The sequence below is a fragment of the Pecten maximus genome, chromosome 2 (genome assembly GCF_902652985.1).
Source record: "Pecten maximus chromosome 2, xPecMax1.1, whole genome shotgun sequence".
Taxonomy (NCBI): domain Eukaryota; kingdom Metazoa; phylum Mollusca; class Bivalvia; order Pectinida; family Pectinidae; genus Pecten; species Pecten maximus.
In genome coordinates this window covers 37,607,003-37,627,790 of record NC_047016.1, presented here as the reverse complement: position 1 = coordinate 37,627,790, position 20,788 = coordinate 37,607,003, and the positions used below count along the sequence as shown (strand labels likewise).

At 33.8% G+C, this 20,788-nt stretch overlaps 1 protein-coding gene across 2 annotated transcripts; it reads left to right on the top strand.

The window, feature by feature from the left end:
• The first annotated feature begins 1,774 nt into the window (after positions 1–1,774).
• On the top strand, positions 1,775–20,788 carry LOC117321984. Of its 2 annotated transcripts, none has more exons than XM_033876637.1 (11): positions 1,775–1,888; positions 6,606–6,733; positions 7,746–7,946; positions 8,989–9,104; positions 10,116–10,248; positions 12,428–12,550; positions 12,821–12,997; positions 13,466–13,588; positions 14,494–14,622; positions 15,922–16,006; positions 16,542–20,788. In XM_033876637.1, exons 2-11 carry the CDS (start codon positions 6,661–6,663, stop codon positions 17,329–17,331), a joined length of 1,950 nt encoding a protein of 649 aa, XP_033732528.1. In that variant the 5' UTR covers positions 1,775–1,888; positions 6,606–6,660; the 3' UTR covers positions 17,332–20,788. The 2 variants fall into 2 exon arrangements, with proteins under 2 accessions (XP_033732528.1, XP_033732527.1); XM_033876636.1 differs by having other exon boundaries at positions 14,494–14,688.

The window sequence follows — 20,788 nt, the reverse complement described above, 5'->3', positions numbered from 1 at the left end:
TGAATCAGTTTTGGTGATAATAAGACTGCATTTGAATCAGGAATATAATTTCATTAATGTGTCATTTGAAAAGATACATCCACTTATTCAGCTTGCATTCAATCTGATCTTTGTTTCGTTTTTAACTGCATATCTGTATTTTGCATATACCGGTACATTGACCAATCACATACTTCATCTTGACCAGTAACGCCACCTGTCGCGTCATATCCGGGGCCAAAAGAAAATTATACGGCTATGCCGAAAAAATCATCGTAAGATGGCTATCATCAAACTTCATGACAAACATTGTCATGAAATGGCCATTAGCTGAAGTCACAATGAAAAAATAACGTATAAAAAGAGTATAATAAAGTGTTCTAACTTTTTGCCTTTAAGGTGAGGGCGTTCTTGTTCAGTATTTAAAACAAATGTAAACCTTATTTATTGTACAACAATCGTGAAACAAGTCATATCATCTTATAGGCCTATTATTCAGGCTTGTCGACACGTGTGGAAGCACGTGCAGTGCCTTACTTTGGGAGGAAACCGGAGTACCCGGCAAAAAACCTACGTGGCCGGGCAGGTGACCCCATGCCTTTTCATGTCCTATCGGGGATTCGAACCCCGGTCGTCTGGGTGAAAGGCAAGTTTATTACCACTGTGCCACTCGACCACAGAATTTAAGATTTACTCAATCCTGTTTCATGACAATCTTGCTCTGAGTCCCTACCCGTACATGTATAATATCAGGGAAGAAAACAACATTAAATGGATGTGTACGTTTATGGGTGTACGTGTATAAATTACATCTCAACACATCGGTGTTGATAGAAGCGAAAATCGTCACACCACACTGCTGTTTATTTCAGTGGAAATATTGTGGATTTTTAGCAGGATGTCGATGAAGGTTGGGTATATAATGTGATATACAATACACATGAAAATGCATTTAAAATTATGCATCCGTTTAGCACAAACAATAACTTACTGTCTGCGTTATGTAAAACAGACTTAAAGCCAGAACATTACACCTGTACGGCCTGTATACAACTATATACACATGCTTTACCATCTAGATATTTTAAAACAGGTCCGGAAATTTCTTTCCGTATTTTATTATTATTTTTTTAACTTCCTTCTGTAGTCCTCACAACACAAAGCAGCTGCATGGCAATGCTATTTTTTTTTGCTCTGCTGTGATATAAATATGTGTGCGTGATAGCTACAGTGTATACACATATGTACAGCTAGCGTATGTTATATAATAATAGCCACGATAGATGATTTTCAAGTGTATCCGTCATTAAACTAAAAAATTCCAGTGCCTTGAATTATTTATGACATTCTCTGTCTAATGTCTATTGTATTTGCTATTAGAACAAAAAGAGTAGATATCATCGTTGATACCAATGTTGACTTTTCTGATCTCTAAAACTTTAAATACAAAACTTAAATGACATTCCCGATATAACCCGAAAACAAGTTTACGGTTGGACTGGTATGTAATCACTGTTTAACATGCTAGCGGTAATACTGCAAGGTTTATACCAACAATGAAATAAATCAAGGATTGTAAGTTCAAATAATGAAAGGAGATATCCCAGATACAACGCAGTCAGCCAATAAAATTAAACTCGCTAACTTCAATAGCTAGTGTAATAAATAACCAGACAAAACAGATCCCCAGTGGTCGCCATGCTGTTCAGTTCTAAAGATTACGGTATGCTAACAGTGCTGTAATACAAATCCATACAATTAAAATGCTTCCGGGTTGTATATCTGTGTGTATTAGGTATTTAGGAAAGGTGCCCACCATGGAAATACCATGTCTGGTTATAAATTCTACATATTTGTTCTTCCGGGTTTAGGACTAACTTTTTCGTCGACATTGTTGGAGCCACTCGAGGTAAATTGTTTTTCTTTCTTAATCCCCTATTATAATTTATTTAGTAGTGATATCATACAAAATGGAAGTTTGTTTTAGATTTAACATTAGTATAATATACAAAGTTTGGATGATAATGGCCTAATTTGCTTGATATTTACAATTCAACAATCGATAGTATTGGAACCCGTATGTGGTAGATGTATAATGTGTGTATGTCTTAGGGCTTAACACTATTATGTTACAATTGTATTGTATTCCAATGTATTTTTGTCATTTCATTCACTGGTTAAGCAATACTAAACTAATTGACGTTAAACAATACTAAACTCATTGACGTTAAGCAATACAAAACTAAATGTCGTTAAACAATACAAAACTAAATGTCATTAAACAATACAAAACTAGACGTCGTTAAACAATACAAAACTAGACGTCGTTAAACAATACAAAACTAGACATCGTTAAGCAATACAAAACTAAATGTCGTTAAACAACACAAAACTAAATGTCGTTAAACAACACAAAACTAAATGTCGTTAAACTATACAAAACTAGACGTCGTTAAACAATACAAATCTAAATGTCGTTAAACTATACAAAACTAAATGTCGTTAAACTATACAAAACTAGACGTCGTTAAACTATACAAAACTAAATGTCGTTAAACAATACAAAACTAAATGTCGTTAAACTATACAAAACTAGACGTCGTTAAACAATACAAAACTAAATGTCGTTAAACAATACAAAACTAAATGACATTAAACAAATCAAAACTTAATTAAACCAAATAGCATATCAGGGCATATTGACATGTCAGAAGTCTGCCTATTGATCATTTCGAAACCTTTGATAGTTTCGACCTTCCGTGTATAGTCATTGGTTAATTATACGCTTTGCTGCCATTGAGGCAGTGGCACAGTCTTTCAAACACGTCATTGACCATTCAGTACTGGATTCAACATGGTGAATCTTAGAAGTTAAAATCTGATTTGGGGATATAACCAATAACAGAACGACTACAACTCACAAGTAACTTTAATGAAAATAGTTCACCGGTGACTTACCTGTAGAACATGTGTAATATACATGTATGTATATATCGGTGGTGACATGTTGAGTTAGTGCCTAATTTTAGAGACGAAGATTTTTCAGATTTGAACCTCCCGACTGCGCTTATTCATGTCCATGCTAATAAATCACATTTTACTTTTTATTTTATTTTTTTTTTTGCGCTAAAATGTATTTATCTTTCGATAAAAAAAACAAAAACAAAACAAAAACAACATTTTTATGATGCCAATAACAGAAGAATTTTTATTCTGAAAATTCAGGGAATAAAAACAACGCCAATTAATTGCAATTTTACAATGTTCTATTATTAATGTACCAGGTGATGCCGTTGAGACGGGCCTTTTTTTCACATTGACTGTGTATATACAAACATACAGGTCATGGTTTAGTTTTATAAATGAGATAAGTAATAACAATATATCGATATTTAAACTCTGTTCGACGATACTATTCACTGGCATGTTATATTGTTAAACGTATTAACAGAAATATATCTCTTCCGTATTCTGGCAGTGCTGACAAAAATTGTCAATGTTTAAAACATTCTCCTGTTTTATTTATTTGTTTTTATACAATATTGACTTTATTCCATTCAGACTTGGTGACGTTGTAATGTAACTGGCTGGCTATACGTCTGATAGTATATTAATCTTCTTCACAACTGTCGTTTTTTTCTGTACCTATGTTTCAAACAAAAACGAGACATATTGATTAAGTTTATCTGAAAGTTTAAACTAAGTTCTATTCTATAACTGCATGCACACTAATGTTGGTATACTGTTGGGATTTTTTTGTTAGCTTGTTTACTTCGCTCTTTGCTCGTGGTCCTGGTCATAGGCACATGTTTCTTGTAATTAACGCCCAGTCTTTAATATCCTGGATATCTACTATGCATAGAAAGGTATTCAGCATCCGTTCGAGATTCTCGGAAAGCCGTTCGAACACCCTCGTAGAAATAGAAAATTCGATACTTTTCACTTTTTGTTGCATTTTGAAGAACTTTACATTATCACGTGTGTTTTTAAAGTCTTTAAAGACATGATTTATCCTCGTATTTTTCTGAAGCAGAGATCGTCTGTTCTGAGAGACAGAAGTGCCTTTGTTTTCAAACCAGTTTTTGCAAGGAGCTGTCTGATTTGTTCCGTAATATACGTTAGCTCATCAGACAGCTTCTTGCAAAAACGGAATTGAAAACAGAGCAATACACCCATCAAACAAACATTATTTGTATGTGAATACAGTGTTTATCCCGTTAATAACACGTAAGCTTCCTTTCTGGAGTATTTTAGCTCTAGTAATCTTTTTCCTCGTGCAAATATTCAATATTTTTCCTGGATTGCCTAACTTATGAGCTTTCCGTCAAAATATTTTTTTTGCGGTAACGCCCAGTATAGGTAATACAAGGGAAACACTCTTGGATTTAACACCTACCCGCATCATATACAACATCTCGGCGTATCAGGTCGGGAAACACTATATTTGGAAGCATAAAGAGAAGCACAATGGTATCCATAATGCATTGCAATTTAATAATAGACACGTGCACCATTTTACTACTTATTTACTTTACACAAACACGTGTTTTGGCACCATTTATAAACAAAATCAAGCAGAATACAATTTCCTTCTGAGACTTCGTAGGAACTGTCCGGAAGTGAGGGACCACAATACCATTGAACATTGTGTTTCCTTGTATACTATTTAGGATCGTTATATCGGACTCATACTAGGGATTGTTTCTCAAACTCTCAAATTTCCCCTTTGTATCAGGTGCCGTACTTTCAGGAAGAAAACAAAATCTTAAGATACGCGGGAATCCACCGATCTTTAAATGTAGTGTGTTAATGTACACCAAGGTCACGACAAAATGGGCGTTCCCAAAAATACTTCGACCTTACCTTTTATCTCCATTGTTTACCTTACTGTTTCTCAGGGCTCGAAAGCCAGACTAATAACTTAAAATAATTGTATGTTTCAAGCATATTATAAATGTATCCACATAATTTCTAGCTCCTGACAGCACTTTAAAATATCCGTAAAAATCCATTTGTAGTTATAATGTTTCCCGTATTGCTATGCTGAAGGTTTTAACCTATGGTAAAAAGCCAAGGTTTTCATACGAGTTAAATAGGTTACCGTTTAAAGAGGAAATGTGACCACGTTTTCTTTACAATCCGTCATTGTTGAATTGTATCACCGGTAAACAACTTTAACATGGAATTATACTAGGAAGTTGTACAACTGGGCGCTTATAACAACCGGAGTCGGTCTGAATGATCAGGAACTATCATCAAATATCATGAATAAAATTATTGTGAAAATGTAAGATGTAATTCACAAAAAAAGGGCTAAATATGAATACATGAATTATTGCTATTTTGATAACAAGAGTATGACATGCATTGATGTGTCACACGAGATCTCGTTACAGTCTCTAATGATGGTCAGTCATATGACAGATTAGCTAAAATAAAACCTTTTTTTCAAAATGATTCGGGAATAAGGAAACTAATGCTGTAAATACTTTCGTATGTGCCCCTTAAACAATATGTATCGTTTTACGAAAAGTGTAATATATACATAGGTGTGGAACTATTATGTGAATAACTCAAACTTGATACCAAGGTTGGTTGCATATTATTATCCCACTCTCCTATGTGATGTAGTATTAGCTAACTGAAATCTATGTCATTTGATTAATGTTATTGTGACAACAGAAGCGAAGTATCCCAAACGAAGATACTCATTGAACTGTTGTTAATTTATAAATATTGTAAATAAAAATAACTGGATTTGGATTGCAGATAAATAGAATGACGTAAGGTAGCCATTTGGAGTCAGTCCTTGAGTGTAACCTCATCCGTAGTTTTAAGGACGCCCCCAGCCAAACACCAACAAACGTTTGATGTCGATATTTCATATCAGCATTTGATCTCCCTTACTGTAAATATTCCATGGTTGTGACAGAAAACATGCTCAATCATTTTTTAGACTCTCACTGTTATTTGTTTTAAATCTTGTAGTTATTATACGCCACGAGTCAGTGTGGGTAGAAGGGGATAGACTCGTACGTACATAACCAAACGACATCTTCGCTCTACCGACTTCATTGCTCTACCGACTTCATTAATGTTCCAATTCCCTGAAACTTCATATACTTACTCATAACCATTTTTTTGTACAAAATCATAATTCGACCACCTGGGGTCAACGCTACTATAAATATGCTTTGGAAGTCCATACTGGGCAGACTCCATCAATTGTACGATCATTATGATCAGAAACGTGTTACACTTACAACCATTATCTCTAGTACGAGTTCAGGTTTCAGCTAACCTGCATCAAAATCTCTACCAAAATCTTTGTTTATCAGATATGAATAGTTCTATTACTATAAACTGTTAACCCCAACCGCTATATCTAGTAGCGTTTTCCTAATCAATATTGTGATTAGACAAGTTTTAACATATCTTATTTCGTATTGGTCAGTGTTGAATAGCGAGGGTATTCGAATCGCTTCAGATGCCTTATTTAATATCAAAGTTTGAAGAATAGCACTAATAGTTTTAACGAAATTTAAAGAACTTTTATGAAATATGCTGTTTTGAAAATAAAGAAAAATATTGTAGGATGACTTGATCTTTTTTGTATTTGAATTTAGGCAATAAACTAGAGGCAACAAATGGACAAAGTATGCCGCATATAATATACAACATATGAGCTTGGATAACATGGAAAAAGGGCTCTTGTGGATCACCGCCCTAGTAACCAGTATTCTAACTATACGTGGTAAGTTATCATGTTTTGTGTGGTGTTAAATTGATAAAGAATTGTGTTCTTTCACAATAAAAGCTGATACCAAATTACATATTAGGTTCTTACCGTTTCTAATGAGCACTAGAAGGCCGAAACAGCCGTATGATGTCCTTAGCATCTCTGATGAGTCCTAGGAGGCCAAGGCTTTGGTTTGTTTTGGTTTGTTTTGTTTAACGTCCTATTAACAACCAGTGTCATTTAAGGACGTGCCAGGTTTTGGAGGTGGAGGAAAGCCGGTGTACCCAGAGAAAAATCACCGGTCTACGGTCAGTACCTGGTAACTGCCCAACGTAGGCTTTGAACTCGCAACCCAGAGGTGGGGGGCTAGTGATAAAGTGTCGGGACACCTTAACCACTCGGCCACTGCAACCCCGGAGGCCGAGGCGGCTGTATAATGTCCTTAGCATCACTGACAAGTCCTAGAAGGCCGATACAGCTGTATGATGTCCTTAGCATCACTGATGAGTCCTAGAAGGCTGATACATCTGTATGATGTCCTTAGCATCACTGATGAGTCATAGAAGGACAAAACAGCTGTATTATGTCCTTAGCATCTCTGACGAGTTCTAGAAGGCTGATACTGCTGTATGATGTCCTCACCATCACTGACAAGTCCTAGAAGGCCGATACAGCTGTATGATGTCCTTAGCATCACTGATTTGTCCAAGAAGGCTGATACTTCTGTATGATGATGCTAAATAATTTACTTTTGCTTTAATATATCTAACACTCCATTTGTATTGAATGTTGCTAATATCTTGTGTGTCTTTTGAATTAACTTTTAAACTAAAGATTGACTTCTAACCTTCAGCAAAACGAAATAATGTTCTGCTAACTTACTATTATAATCTGAATGCAATGTCAATGTGGACAATAAAGCAATAACATACATTTATATATCGATATAAATATTCATTTCCATTGTAAAAGGTTATTATGCACGAGAAAACGTCGTGTTCACCAAAGAAAGAACTTTCCTTTTCAGGTCAAACGTCAAACGTCACTTACATGGTGTGTACCAATAGGACGACATGGAAGGATGCTGCCAGTGCCTGTAATCAACTAAATGGAACACTGATTGATTCGTCTGAGTATATCGAGAATGCCAGCAATAAAACTTTGTCTGAAAACAACAGTTATTGGACAAGCTCATTCTCTTTCCTGACAGAATGGGTGGAGTTGAAAGGTAACAAAACACCATTTTGTCGTTTTGACTAATCCACTTGTGACGGTCTTCTTTTTTTTCCGTTTGGTTAGGTCCCGTTTGATTTTCCCAATACCCTAGCATCACTGACAAGTTCTAGGAGGAAACAGCTGAATGATGTCACTAGGCTCACTGGCGAGTCGTAGAAGGACGAAACAGCTGCATGGTGTCCTACGCCTCACTGACTAATCATACAAGAGCTAAACAGCTCTATGGTGTCCTTAGCATCACGGACGATTCCTAGAAGGACTGAACATCTGTATGGTGTCCGTAGCATCACAGATGAGTCTTAGAAGGACGAAACAGCTGAATGATGTAATTTTATATTGATGATTTTGCAAATGCTTTATACATTGGATAATTTGACGGTTTGTTGTCCTTAGATACAAAGTTTGACAATTCTTAGTTGAGCTGATGAGAATAAAAAAAACAACCTTGAAATCGAGGACACTATGGACTCTTCAACGTCAGCGACTGGCATTATACAATCTTTTCTTAATGCGTCACATACAAGGCCAGCGTACAACTAAGTTGTTTGAAGCGTGATTATTTGAATTTCCAATTTTCTATTTCTAGATAGAAACATTCCTGCATTTCCAAGTTGTAGTGCTTTCATGTTCCGACTGATTCGATATTCTAAAGCTTGTTCTAATTTTCGCAATTTCCACGATATCATGACTACATCAGGAAGTATTGTATTGCCTTATGCGATATGAAGTTGATGCTTGTTATGTTTAGTGGTTCCGTTTTCAGAACCCTAACTCTCAGTTTGAGAACTGACATTAGCTGCCTATATTATTCTGGCGGTTTTAGAAGACTCTTTCTCATTTCCATTTTCCCAATGACTTTTACTTCTCATTTGAATTACAATAACGGTTTCGTTCACACATCGTTATTTCCCATCGTTATTGTAAATTACATTACATGAAGTTGAATCCTACATTATCATTTTATGTGATGTAATTAGCTCTAAAACTGAAACTCTGCACTATAACATGTTTTAATGTTTTATTTTTGTTGATAGGTTGTTTCTACATCCAAAACTCTACAGCCGTTTGCATACAGCATAACGACAACAGTGTAGACATAGGCTGGTCATGTTATGCATATTGTGAAAATTACACATACTTTGGAATTATAGTAAGTACATGGTATTATGAATGTCATATCTTTTTAAGAACATATATCAGGTGCCAAAAGATGCCGGTGCTTGCGATTCTTGTTCTCTTCATTTCATATCAGATTTATCTACAGTGAATTTTCGACCTAAAAGACGCAATAAATTCTAATTTTCATGTCACTTCTGATCGGACGTTATGTTTTAGAAAGAAAATAGACCTGAAATATTTGAAGTCTCAATATATGTAATATTTCATCTCCATGTAGAGTTAAAATTTATTTGAAAGTTGAGATTATAAATTTTATAACTTTTTCATATTTCATCAAATTCCTATAAAACTGTTTGAATAAAATAAAGTCATTTGTTTGAAGTCCATCTTTGAAAAAACTATCAACCGTGACTATGTACATGGTAACTATAATGTATGCATTTACATACAATAACACTTACAATGTCTCTGGGAACGACACCAACATTAGGCTCTATGTGTTGCACACTTATCAGTCAGTACATCAAAGTTCAAGGTCGTTAGAAGGTTAAAGGTCAAATTCATTTTTCCTGCTTTCTGATGTCGACATGAGGCCAAAGATCAAATTGAATGATTTATTCGATATCCGTAGAAAATGCAATTTTATGGGTTACGAATTGTAAATATAAATGGCACTACTGTATATATTTTACAAAATATCATATATCAAAATTTATATAGGGTGTATTTTCCCTACAGTAGGCACTTTGTTTATCAGTGTTTTTACTTTCATTCCTATGATTGACAGGAAGATTATAATTGATGTAAAAAACCCATTAAATAACCATATTTCCATAGAAAATAAACTAACGTATTCAAGTGTGATTCATATTGTAGGTATGAGTATTTCTACGGCAATATTCTGTTAAACTTCAAAATATAGTTGCTGTTTTATCATTTGCCGTTGTTCTTTATTCAGAAAAATAATGCATAAAACAGCATGGTTTTGTGTCTGCAGTTGTTTCCGTTGAAAAAAAAACCCGGGTATGCTTGTATTTTCTAGGACGACGTGTGCGTGTGTTTTTCTGAAACCCCGTCGAATATCAGCATTCCTTCGTTCAACAATTGTCCATCATGTTCGAATAGTTCGAGCTTTCAGTGTGGCGTGGATGGATACACCGCCTTATACAAAATACGTAAGTTACTTTAAGACTTACTATGTCACAGAATATATGTCATACAACATTGCCGTTTTACGAAATGCACATAAGTAAGACATACTACAATGTTACTGTAACGTCATATACATATCTACATGATTACGCTCTGTTGCCTCGGTCTTCAATTGGTGCTATTTAGAGAGAAATAAAAAGAAATAATCAAAAATACACGTATGTCATTTTATATTCGTTTTGTCTAAACTAATAAAACAGAGGCCAATGTCACATAACTCTGCATCTGGAATGATAACGACAATGCCTATTCTTAAATAATCTAAAAAGACTCCTGTAGTGGAATGTTTGTCATTCATGTAAGTGAACAGAAACTGAACCCTATAACCCTATAGGACCCACGGAACCAAATGATTTCCCATAGACGATCATGTTAACGTTTACCATTGTCCTGCTTAAATGGAGTTTTCAACACTGGTCCACTAGCCATAATTTTGAAGAATGTCATATCGGAAGCCTGCAATAGAATGTTTAAAAATTCAACCAATTTGAACTGTTTTTGATATGGGGGCAACCATCCTGTATTGAATTCAGCACCAAAAATTCACATAAATTTACAACAAAATATTCACTTAATTAACTCCCCCTGACAAAAACAGGCTTGAAAATGTATTGCCCAGCCCACACATAAAACTTTGGAAACTTCGCTCACCGTAATATCCAATCAGTAGGCCCCGATGTATTCACCTTCCTATTAAATCTTCTGCCCAAACGGGGCCCAAACAAGAAATATCTTTAAAAAAAGATAAACGGCATAGTTTTAGTGCTGGTGGTTATAATGTAAAACTACAGGTGAAATAAGTTAACGAACTACATTGTAATTAATAAATGCGCAGTTTCAGCACGGATAACAAAATTATATCAGTTTGAATCATTTTTGGTGATAATAAGACTGCAAATGTGTCATTTGAATAGATGCATCCACTTATTCAGCTTGCATTCAATTTAAAAGGGACATCACGGTAAAAACGTTGCAATTTTCACTGAATGTACGCGTTTTGTTCCTTTCCAGTTATGTTTCTGTGCTGTCCCAATGTTCACAGTCAATCCCTATGTCCAGCTTGACCACTCGATTTAGTTGGGAATCCCCCTCTAAATTTAGCGCGGAAATTATTTTTAAATCATTACGTGACTGTTTTGAAATCGTTGCAGCACAAACACACGATCGTGTACAAGGCGATATCTATATTCCATCTGGGTTAGTTGGATAACGATAGTATACAGTGGTTTAAATGTTAAATAACACGTTCTGTATATACACTGTATTACGGCACACATATTTATGTGTAAATAAGTGTAAACATTGTTCATATAGTATAGTGACAGTAGCGATGTACTGGTACAGACTGTATACATATTACCGAGTTTGTGGAACTATTACAGAGTTTGTGTTAATATTACCGAGTTTGTGTAAATATACTGAGATTGTGGAAATCTTACCGAGTTTGTGTAAAATTTACCGAGATTGTCATGACCTACTATCAAACAATCAAGCAGAATACGAGCGGCGTCCGTATTACTGTTGTTTTCATGTTTGAACTGTTACAGTCTATTGTACTGCTTCCCAAGTTTAATTCTAGGGTTGTGTTTGACCCATTTTCCTATTATTCTCTTCATTGCGGAAGCTGTTATCGTTTTCAACCGCAGTCGATTCACATTGGAAGCCATTTTTGTTTCCAATTGTTGATCAGCGAATTGTGATAACATTTTAATAGCCTAATTGATAATTGATGTTTTTATGTACCTACATCGTCGATTTCGAATGGTTATTGTTCAGAAGTTTACCGTGAGGTCCCTTTAATTTTGTTTCGTTTTTAACTGTATATCTACATTTTGCATTGACCAATCACATACTTCATCTTGACCAGTAACGCCACCTGTCGCGTCATATCCGGGGCCAAAACAAAATTAGACGGCTATGCCGAAAAAAAGGACACAATGACAGTTATTGTAACAAGGAATATCAACACTTTAACATTATAATTTAATTATTATTATTATGTAATTCTAATTCAAGATAAAAAAAAAGAGAAAATATGAACAAAATATACGGGTATATTTGCATGGAGACCCTTGAAAAAAATAGTAAACCATTTATTTTTTTGTTATTTTAAAACATATTATACCATCAATTTATCTTCAGGGAAGGATTTTAACAAAACTGAAATGTGTGCGTCATACAACTGCCAAGGTAATGGGAAAAATGCCTATTCATTTGGATTTACAGGACAGTCATGTAAAGGTCTATTAAAAGTGCAGTGTAATGGTATGTACTACAAGTGAAGATGTATTTAAAATAATAAAATGACGTCATTATTTTGATGTTAAAGGTATACAAATCAGTACATTGATACAAAAATAACAAAAAAACAAAAACAAAAAAACAATACAATTTGGAATTTAAAGATAGGATTATCATGTTACCTAAGAGAATGTACTTATCAACTATACCAATAATCTGAAAATATAATTTTTGTCATGCCCTTCATATAATTATTTCTTTAACGTATTGTTTAGCTGGCTTTGTGTGTTCTAGACGGCCATGTCAGTAGTAAATTAACCAGCTGGTTCGAAGCAAGGCAGGTGTGTGAGAAAAGGAATAGTTTTATCTTACGGCATCCTTTAGCTGAATGTAAAACAAAACCACACAAAAGCAATCCTAGCTGGGATAACATTCATAGAAACAACGCGTCGTTTACCACAGGATTTGAATGTAAGATTTTCTGTATAATTCCGACATTTTTAACATTAAATCATGTAAGATAAATTCTTTTCCCACAAGTCTTTCAGACGATTTTGAATTTTGGTATAGTTGTCAATGCATACCTAAATATCCGTCATAGTTTCTTCTTATTGGGATTTCATGTAATAGTTTTCATTACTTACGTACTTCATTTTACAATACCTATCAAACAGCATTATGAATATGGATGATAGAATGAAAGCGAATTCATCGAAGCAGTACACGTGTATATAATATTGAAGCTGTTCCTTTAAAATAGAACACATACGACTATGAATTCTGACCGAATACAAATAATTAATTTTTGTTGTCATTTGTGGGATATATCTACTTCATAATGTCACGTGTTGAAGACTAAGTTATTTTTGTAAATGATATTTATCATGTACGCATTATGAGTGAAATACCAGGCTACAGTATTATGTATATTTATTTTAGTGAGATCTGGGATACGACTTCACAACAGACAGCTTTTGAAATGCTCTTTAATAACCCCTGGCAATGATAAACCAGACTATGACAGATGTAATTCCTCCAAGAACGGATATATTTGTAAAATAGGTATTCGTTTATTATTATATTATCACATACAATTAATTATTTAATATTGATTTGTATAACTTTTGGATTTTGGACATTCAGTATTTAGACATCATCTTAAAATGTATCTTTAACATTCGCAATGTGTAAAATGTATATTTTTCAAAATTGTCGATTAAGAGGTGAGGGAAAATCACACGATTGCACTGGAGATGCCATTGTTGCCGGTGAAACTCTGGTAGCAATATAGGCTACAGTCTTCAAAAAGTTATTAGGAAATACCTAGCTTGTATAAATAATACGTAAATACAACAACTCTTCAAATTGAGAGTAAATAATGACCTGTTGTGCTTTAGCATTGATTAGCATATTGATTCCAAAACTAATCACATTGACGAATTAATCAAGGGGACTAAGTTGTACGTTACTGTTAATAGTGTAACGGTAACCCCGTAGGGTGTTTTTCTCCATTATAAGAGATTTTTTGGTTTAATTCTACATTTAATCATCATCATCTGTCTGGTAACTTGAATATTCGACTCAACTATTGACATATCAGACAACGTTGAACGAGATAACCAAACGACCGATAACATTCGGTTTTAAATATTTAAAGATAAAAATGTATAAATAAGTCTGATAAGCTTAACCATTCAATACATATACGTTTGTATGTTAATCAACGACCGTATCGGTTATTTATTTTATTTTGCACTTACATATGTAAATACAGCAAGTTTCCAAATTGGAAGTAGTTACGAAATATTTACACTTGTATAAATCAATAATAGAATAGATTCATTGTAATACTACTCAAGTAGTTTATGCACCAGAATATAGTGTAGGCTGTATGTTGGTGTAGAAAACAGGTAAACCTAATAATTACACTTATTATTTACTTTTTTATTTGTTGATTTTTTTGGTAGAACATTCACCTGATGTGTATTCACCAGCCATTTGCACGATAAATCAAACGGAACCAGATGTATCAACTATTCCGCCGACTCGTACAACAACTGGTGAACCAACATCAAGAGATACTCTCCCTTCAAATAGTGAGCAAACAACTATATCGCATACAAGCAAAACAATGGGCAATATTACGGAAGCAGACAACATGGGTAGCGTACAGTATATCAAACCATTACAATTAATGTTATATTTCGTATCCATGTATGTAAATACATAGCGATCCAGGTATTCATATCATCTTATAGACGACTTCCACAATGATCATGTCAGGGTATCGGGCCGACCATCACTGCGCCATTGAAATGTTCTTTTTTATGAACGCCGAGGTGGCGCAGCGGTATAGGCTGCGGGTATTTCTGGCCAGCCGATTGGGTGCCGTAGATCGTGAGTTCGAGGCCCGGTCAGGGCACGAGTCAAAAAGTTGTCTTCCTTCATCCTTTGTGTTGCTAAGTTATATACCTATTTATTAGCACAATGTATCGTATACACTATGTGTTGGTGATCCGAAGATATAGATTTGAATTTCCTATTGTAATTGTACCGAGAGAAATATATATATATATATAATTGATCTTTAAGGGAAAATAAAAGAAGAAGAAAAAAGAAAGAAAAAACAGTGTTGATGTAAATGTATTCCAAGATGATCCATTCTTTATATGACAAAGACATCTTGAAATATATCAGAAATCAGTTTAGATTGAAAGTTTGTAATGTTCAAGAAACAATAAAATTGTGTGGCTATTATCTTTGCACGTCATACACATACAGTATTTGGAATAATCCTTAGTTGGCAGATGCATGCAAATTATTTCTTGCCGGTTTCAATGTATGTGTTTGATGAAACAAAAAAATTGAGTACCTATAATTTCGATTGTAAGAAACATTTACATTGGCTTAAAAGTGTTATCAGCCTCTAACGTCAACAGTGACATCGCCGTTTTTAACGTCGCTTTTGATTTGCTGATACAACGGCGTAATTCATAATTTTCACAGGGAGTGTGCACAGCAGATTAAATAATAATAATAATCTAACTCCATAATATAAATAATAAATTGAAGTTATTACTTAATTATCAAAGGATTACACGTGTTTTTGTATATCTTGTAACGCTCCGAAGACAGATAAACAGTATTATGGATGTAGTTTATCAATGGTACTTTATAATATATTCACCTAAATAATGATGAACACTGTATAAATCAAGTGTCAAATTTAAACAGCTCGATTGTAAATTGCCCTGACCCGGTTTTAGGAATAGTTGAGAAGCATTCCTTAAAATATGTAACGTTTTCCTTTAGAAATTTTTAAACTAAAGAATTTCCACAAGTCAGGAATATAGATGAAACTTGGGCATAATTCTAAAATATCACATATGTTTCAGTGCTGTATATAGCAATAGGAGCGGGAGTAGGAGGCTTCATCTTGATCGTTTTGATCGTCATCATCATTTGTACATGTAGAAAGAGGTAAGAGGGATATATCATTTACCAGTCGTTATACCATATACGTATTTATTTGGCGTTCTAAATATTAGTGCATAACTATTTACTACGGACTAGTGCATTGATAAATTAGCCCACTCACAGTTCTTGTCATAGAAAACTAAATTTAGACACTTCATCTAACGCAAGCTTGATATTGCGGATGACATAATATGCTAAAAGCGCTAAAATAATAGTATCGCGAAAATGTGTACGTTTACAGTAGTTTTTCGAGAAAATATTTGGAAGGTAAAAGTGCTGCATGTAGGCTCTTCTGTGGCATTACAAAAAAAACCTTTACTTTATAACAGGGTATTGCTTTAACTACAATGATTATCTAACGTGTATGTAAATCGATATTATCGATCGGATTAGTAAGATAAGTCTTTATACCAAAATAATCACTCCAAATGCCACAATAAAATGAAAATGAAACTGCCACAGATGAGGTAAGAAAAACTTTGCCATAAACTCTTCCTGAATTATAAATATGAATTCTTATAACCGTTTATCTAATTAGGTCAAACAGGAAAAGAGCAACTGAAAAAGAAAGCAAGGATAGGCACGACATTGACCTTGATGGCGGACAGGTGAATCATATGGAAGCAGCAGAAAGATACGTCTCAATGAAGTCAGAGCAATCAATAGTAAGATATAAAGATATAGGAAAAAATGGCGGAGACTGTTATGAACAGATTGTCCTCCCAGACGAGGAACCAAGCGAGGGTTTTCCAAAAGTGCACGGTATTGTTTGCAATGGCGACAAAAAACAACGCAATAATGATGTCCCAGAGACATCAAACGTTGTGGAAGATAACAAAACTGAGGATCATTATGCTGAACTTGATAGCGAGTCTCATCCAAAGGAGAAAATCCGTATACAACCAGAAACCAACACAGTAAAAATCAATGATCAAAAAGAAGGAGAAGACGATTATGATCACTTTGGACAGGCAAACATACGTTCATCTGTTTCCTCTAATTATGATCACGTCCATTTGAGAAATTCAATAACAACGAAAAAAGAACATGCAGATGATACTGAAGACTACGATCATATTCCAGGAGCAGCAGGAAGACGAAATGAAGCGGAAGTAGATTCCACTTACGACCATGCGCAGAACTTTGAATTAAGAGATAGTGCATCTTCAAACTATGATCATGTGGTTTTGTTGGGAGACCAGGAACACTCTGATGCAAACAGAGTATCAGATGACTACGACCACACGACAAATGTAAGCAAAGTGGGGACCGAGGACGAGAACAGGGGAAGTAATTATACACAGGTGACACTTCCTGATCCTACCTGATATACTACAATAAGTAAATACACTGTAAGCTTACCAACAAATCATTGATATAACCAGCGTTTCGTTATCTATTAAATGAATTTGAATTATTCCAGTATATCTGTAGGTGTGACAAAAACAACAGTAAAGGGACAGTTTTATATACGATGTAAGCATCACAGACTACACAGCCTTGAAATCATTCTCGCGATATTATGATATCGTAAGTCGTATGATATTGTACATAATGTAATTTGTTGATAGGTATTTACCATTTGTACCGTAAATATCTCTAGCATGATAGAAATTAATTTTCAAATATCAATATTGATTGATTTTCATGTCATTGTTAAATAAATGTGTCAAAAATGATATTACAGAAGTACCAAATATAATAGGTACCTTCTGACTACTAGATATGATTCAAGCTTAGTCGGCTTGGACTATTGATACAAAGTGATTACCAAATTTTTCATAGATAATCCATGTACATGTGCTTTGTTACTGCGATTTATATTATTTCCAATGTAACGAGTTTAAAGATTCAAAGGTAGCAGAAAATTAATATCAGCTTGTTAATTTATGTCGTATTTTCATGCGGCAATGTCTATAATTCTAAGGAAATGTATTTTAATTTGCTTTGCATCAGATTTACTTAAGGGGGTATGGCCAGGAAATAATGAAACGATTGTCATGAAAATTGACATAAATGATCTTCGTGTTACCATTTGCTTTGTTGCAAGAATTATTATGCCTTTCCATGCTAATTTTCTCAATGTCTACATTTTTGAAGAAAAACAAAACAAAAAAACAAGACAAAACAAGGAAGAAAAACGCCATTTTTCAGAAAAGGGATTATTTCAAAATGCCACAACTCTCTGCAGATGTTAGCTGTTTTAGGGAAAATACTATTTTAGATGTGAACTTTACCTACAATTGTGTAGGAATTTTATTTTGGGGACATTTTCTTTTTCACCGAAATATGGAAATTCGAATTTTCTTATTCAGTAAAACTATTTTGTAATGAATGAAATCATTCAACCTTTCTTGCAGTTGTAGATTACCATCAATATTAGATTACGGAAGAATATAATCAAAGCAGAACATTATTATTTTTTCATGTAGAGGAATTATCTCCCCTTTATATTTTTTCACGTTGTTCAATCGTTTTCCTGGTGTCGCAGACCAACATGCCTCATGTTATTAGCATATGTATCAGTGCTCACAGGGGAGATGACTCTTATTAACTCTTCTCAAACGTAGGTCTGACATTCGAATAGAAATCTTTTTTACCGAGTGTTTCATATCACATAAACTCACTCTGAAATGCAATTAACGTGATATAGAAATGGTAAAATTTATTTTTGTATCCACATATGTCACATTTTACCACGACCCCGGTAGGGCCAGAAGAAAAGGGTCATTCCTGCCATAGATGCATGCGTGATGGGGAAATCCACATCCGGGTGAATTAAGGGTTAGATGTATATCTATTTAATATGTTGTATATCTGATATAATTTTATGCTTATGATGATCAGTAAAATTATTATCATACCGAAAATGTTAAGTGTTTTAAGAAGTATTGAGGAATTATTTCCACTTTATATGTGTAAGGTTAAAAAGGGCCTATTAGGCACACTTGCCTTTTCGTTACAAATTTCTAGGAAAGTTTAGCTTTTACTAAGAAGGTACCTGGTATCTTGTTGCATATGAGTTATATCGTATGTATTTTGTAGTTTGAAAGTTCAACAGTTGTATAAGATTTCTTAAGTTTTGTTCAGATATTCATTAAGACGTTTTGTTAAGGAACGCTAAGATACACTGTCATTTGGAATGACAAATTCAGAAAGTAAGCAAATAAGCAAGGTACACCAGACGTTATAAACAATTGTTTATCATAAAATTTTACTATTGTTATAAAGAAATTTATTCTTTTTTATTCTTTGGACCATCATCAGCATTACATGACTCCAGACTCCATTGGTAATATTCACTTATATTATTTTATTCTGTTGTCGAGGATTCTTTGTAATGTAATAAAATATTTCCTGTTTTAAAGTCTCGCGGACATAAGTTAATTTTTGTATGTATAGTAATGCTAATTCATTGATATATATATATATATATATTTGGTGTGATTTATTTCGTATGCTTTGTGAGATTTCTATTTGTAGTCATTTTCATATAACATAACTTATTATGAGCCGGTATTTTTGCTTCATTTTTTTATGTAGAAAAGGACCATTCAAATCAAATTTTGTCATTTTATAAAATCTTACAAATTACCTTATTTTCACATATTATAGGCATAAACCAATTATATTCTTATTTTAGAACTCAAATGACCAATTGACAAAAGTTTGAATGTAATAAGGTATCAATTATACATTTTGTATATAAATCAAACTCTCAATTTGAAAGGTGCTAATATCTCCATTTGCTGATATATGTTTCTGAGAAACCAAATAACTCACCTATTTTCATTTTTTTCACTTCACATAATGAATCAACATATTTCAGCATTATCATCATCTAGTATCTTCGCCCATTACATATTCATTTCATGCAAGCCAGCACTGTTAAATGTCACCCCGCTGTTGGAATATATGTCTGTCCATGAAATATCACGGAAGAAATTTCAGTTTTATTCATTATTAGTTTTAGGTGGAAGTCAAAAGAATACAGCAAACACCTTTAACCAGAGTCTAAACACGACTAAGATATGCAAATTTATATTCAGGAGTTAAAGAGTTTATAACCGTTGCGTCATATAAGCAACATGTTCTTTAATTGCCAGATAGTATTTTTCCGGATTTCATCAATTCCTAATTTCAAATTATAATCTTAAAGGTTTATATCTGAAAAGAAAATGTTGCTATTTATTAAATGATCACCTGGCCGATGTATACTAGACTTAGCAAGCCAAGTAGACATGAAGCAATATCGAATTGGTATTTTATCCAATCATAAATCGTATACGTACCTCATTTGAAGGTGCTCTCATATGACAGGATATAATATCTGCATGCACCTTTAATTGGATAGATAATAAGCTTTATTTTACAGTTATTGTGAAAGAAGTTAATTCAGTTTAAATTAATCACCCTTGTTGGCCCGGTTGGAAGCGCACAAGGGATCTTACTTTTATTTGTATTCTTTTTTACGTCTGTCTTACTCGTAAAATATATTGAGCAAGTAGACCTAGGTCTTTTAATCAAGTTAACTTGGTTCAACATACGACCACACGGACAGTACTGTTTAAAACTACATTGTAGAAATAGGCACATATAGTGTTCAAAATATGTATTAATATCTCATGATTATTGGATGATATTGTAAAAATAAAATTGTATGTATTTCTCATACTACCAAACGTGTTACTGTTAACTATACACTGTGTAATTTATAATAAATATATGATAAGTCAGTAGGTTGAACTACTTCTTATGGTGATAATAAAATGCTTCTAAGTCTTT

Coding starts and splice junctions, on each gene's coding strand:
- LOC117321984 (XM_033876636.1), top strand. CDS start 6,661: ATGAGCTTGGATAACATGGAAAAAGGGCTCTTGTGGATCACCGCCCTA. Junction 9,105..10,115: donor ACACATACTTTGGAATTATA/GTAAGTACATGG, acceptor TGTATTTTCTAG/GACGACGTGTGCGTGTGTTT. Junction 10,249..12,427: donor CACCGCCTTATACAAAATAC/GTAAGTTACTTT, acceptor ATTTATCTTCAG/GGAAGGATTTTAACAAAACT.